Source organism: Echinops telfairi, unplaced genomic scaffold (genome assembly GCF_000313985.2).
Source record: "Echinops telfairi isolate 266 unplaced genomic scaffold, ASM31398v2 ScPeMD7_7469;HRSCAF=8507_0, whole genome shotgun sequence".
Lineage (NCBI taxonomy): Eukaryota > Metazoa > Chordata > Mammalia > Afrosoricida > Tenrecidae > Echinops > Echinops telfairi.
The window spans coordinates 48,575,926-48,578,112 of NW_022111372.1; the positions used below are offsets into that span (position 1 = coordinate 48,575,926).

At 47.6% G+C, this 2,187-nt stretch overlaps 1 protein-coding gene and 1 non-coding gene across 2 annotated transcripts in view; both read left to right on the forward strand.

Annotated features, from left to right (window-relative positions):
• Window positions 1-2,187, forward strand: part of LOC101642297 (receptor of activated protein C kinase 1-like) — a 4,348-nt gene that overhangs the window by 798 nt on the left and 1,363 nt on the right. Inside the window, exons 2-5 of the mRNA XM_045284682.1 lie at window positions 189-360; window positions 818-965; window positions 1,139-1,234; window positions 1,774-1,884. Of these exons, the coding sequence (XP_045140617.1) occupies window positions 189-360; window positions 818-965; window positions 1,139-1,234; window positions 1,774-1,884 (527 nt within the window). The remainder of the gene's footprint in view (window positions 1-188; window positions 361-817; window positions 966-1,138; window positions 1,235-1,773; window positions 1,885-2,187) is intronic.
• Window positions 593-671, forward strand: LOC115873621. The gene has a single exon (XR_004048512.1). It is a non-coding gene; the product is annotated as a small nucleolar RNA SNORD96 family (small nucleolar RNA).

The window sequence follows — 2,187 nt, forward strand, 5'->3', positions numbered from 1 at the left end:
AATTTGCCCTGATAGGTAACTGATAGTTGCTTTTCTCTCATCTTCTACCTCGTAATCCCATCAGTGAGCTTGAACTTTTGCATTGTCCAGTAGGTTAGTAAGGGACCTGAAAGGTGGGTGTCTAGATACCCATGGCAGCGGGTAGCAGCGTTCTCAGTGGGTTTCCATTTCTGCTTATCCTTCCTTAGATAAGACCATCATCATGTGGAAGCTCACGAGGGATGAGACCAACTATGGCATTCCCCAACGTGCTCTGCGTGGTCACTCTCACTTTGTGAGTGACGTGGTCATCTCTTCTGATGGCCAGTTTGCGCTCTCAGGCTCCTGGGATGGAACACTACGTCTCTGGGATCTGACAACGTAAGTACCTGCTTATTCTTGGCTTTGGGGCTTTGAGGGGAAAGCTGGGTAGAAAAGGGGCTGACTGCTGCAATGGCTGAGTCCTGGCTTGAATCGATGGGGTTACAAAAACTAGGGAGCAGTCCAAAGGAACTGTTTGACTGGATCTCTCATCCAGTCAGGTACCTAAAAGTTTGAAAATGGTTGCCTTGAGAGCTAGCTCTGCCTTGCATGGTGGTCTGGCAAGTGACAGGATCCTAGTGATGACAGACGACATTGTCACCTGATCCCCGTGTGGGAGTGAGGACATGTCCTGCAATTCTGAATGGATTCTCTGGCAGATACTCAGTTTGCTGGGGTCCGCTACATGGTTAGGATTCATTGGAGTGAAGCAAATATCCTGGCATAGAGACATGGCAAGTGTGGAAGGGAGGTTTAGCAAAGTGTATTTAGAGAGTGACCCAGTCCTTCGTCTTAGGGGCACCACCACGCGCCGCTTTGTAGGCCATACCAAGGATGTGCTGAGTGTGGCCTTCTCCTCTGACAACCGGCAGATTGTCTCTGGCTCCCGAGATAAAACCATCAAGCTGTGGAATACTCTGGGAGTTTGCAAGTACACCGTCCAGGTAAAATGAAGGGTGTGTGTGGGGTGGGGGTGGGGAGCTGTATTTGTATTTTCATCCAGCCTAAAGGGTCCTGGATGAAAATAGAATATCCTCAATGTCAGTATCCATCTTATGTGCCTGGAGAGATTGTCTAGACTTTCGTGGGACAGGACATTGCCTTCTGTCTCCTGTAGGACGAGAGCCACTCTGAATGGGTGTCCTGTGTGCGCTTTTCACCCAACAGCAGCAATCCCATCATCGTCTCCTGTGGCTGGGACAAGTTGGTCAAGGTGAGTGAGCTTGGTGCCAGGGCCACAAGGCCATTACCAGGGAGAAAGTGCTCTGCATCCAGAGGGTCACGGGGTGCAACTTTAAAAGCTTGGCAGACCCCTTCTTCATAATTTATTAAGATGGTTCCGAATGCACTGTGGGTTGCTATTTCATTAGGATGCAGCCTCGAATATTTCCCAAGTGGAGCTTCTTCCCAAGTCCCCAAAGGGATATGAAACCTGGGTTTTTCTGCCTGTTTGACTGGATTGTTACCATATTAGAAGTGGGTCCTTTTGCTCACATCACTAGGGGTGCTCTGACTTAGAGGTTCTGTCTCAGGAAGTGAGCACAAGCACCACATTCTGTGGTGAAGTTGCACCCTCAGTCAATTTTCCCTTGTGCTACTTTGTAGTTCCAGGCCCTTAGGTTTTGCTGTTTGGTCTGCAGTGTTTTCAAGCGGCTGGAAAACCACATAGTTTAGACGTGCTGAAGCAGTCCTTCTACAAGGCTGATCTGGACCTAAGCTCCCACTTCTATCAACTCTTTTCTCTCAACTTAGGTGTGGAACTTGGCTAATTGCAAACTGAAAACCAACCACATCGGCCACACAGGCTACCTGAACACTGTGACGGTCTCTCCAGATGGATCCCTCTGTGCTTCCGGAGGCAAGGTATTTAGGCGCAAATGATTCTACAATGTATGAGAAAAATACACTTGACAAGTTTCTGGGGATTGTTCTTAGTAGGCTGTTAAAGGGGACTTTCTGTAAAACAGGTTTGCTGGAGCAATTAATGAGGTTAATAACCTTGTTTCATAATTTATATGGGAAGTTAAAATTTGTCAGGGTGTCTTAATGGGTTAGGGTCCTGAATTTAAGGAAAGCCGTATCAAGATAGTTGAGTCCTAGGAGGAAAACTGGGATTTGATTCAGATAAGGCTTGGGGGCTGTTGGGATTATTTGTCAAGTAATGTT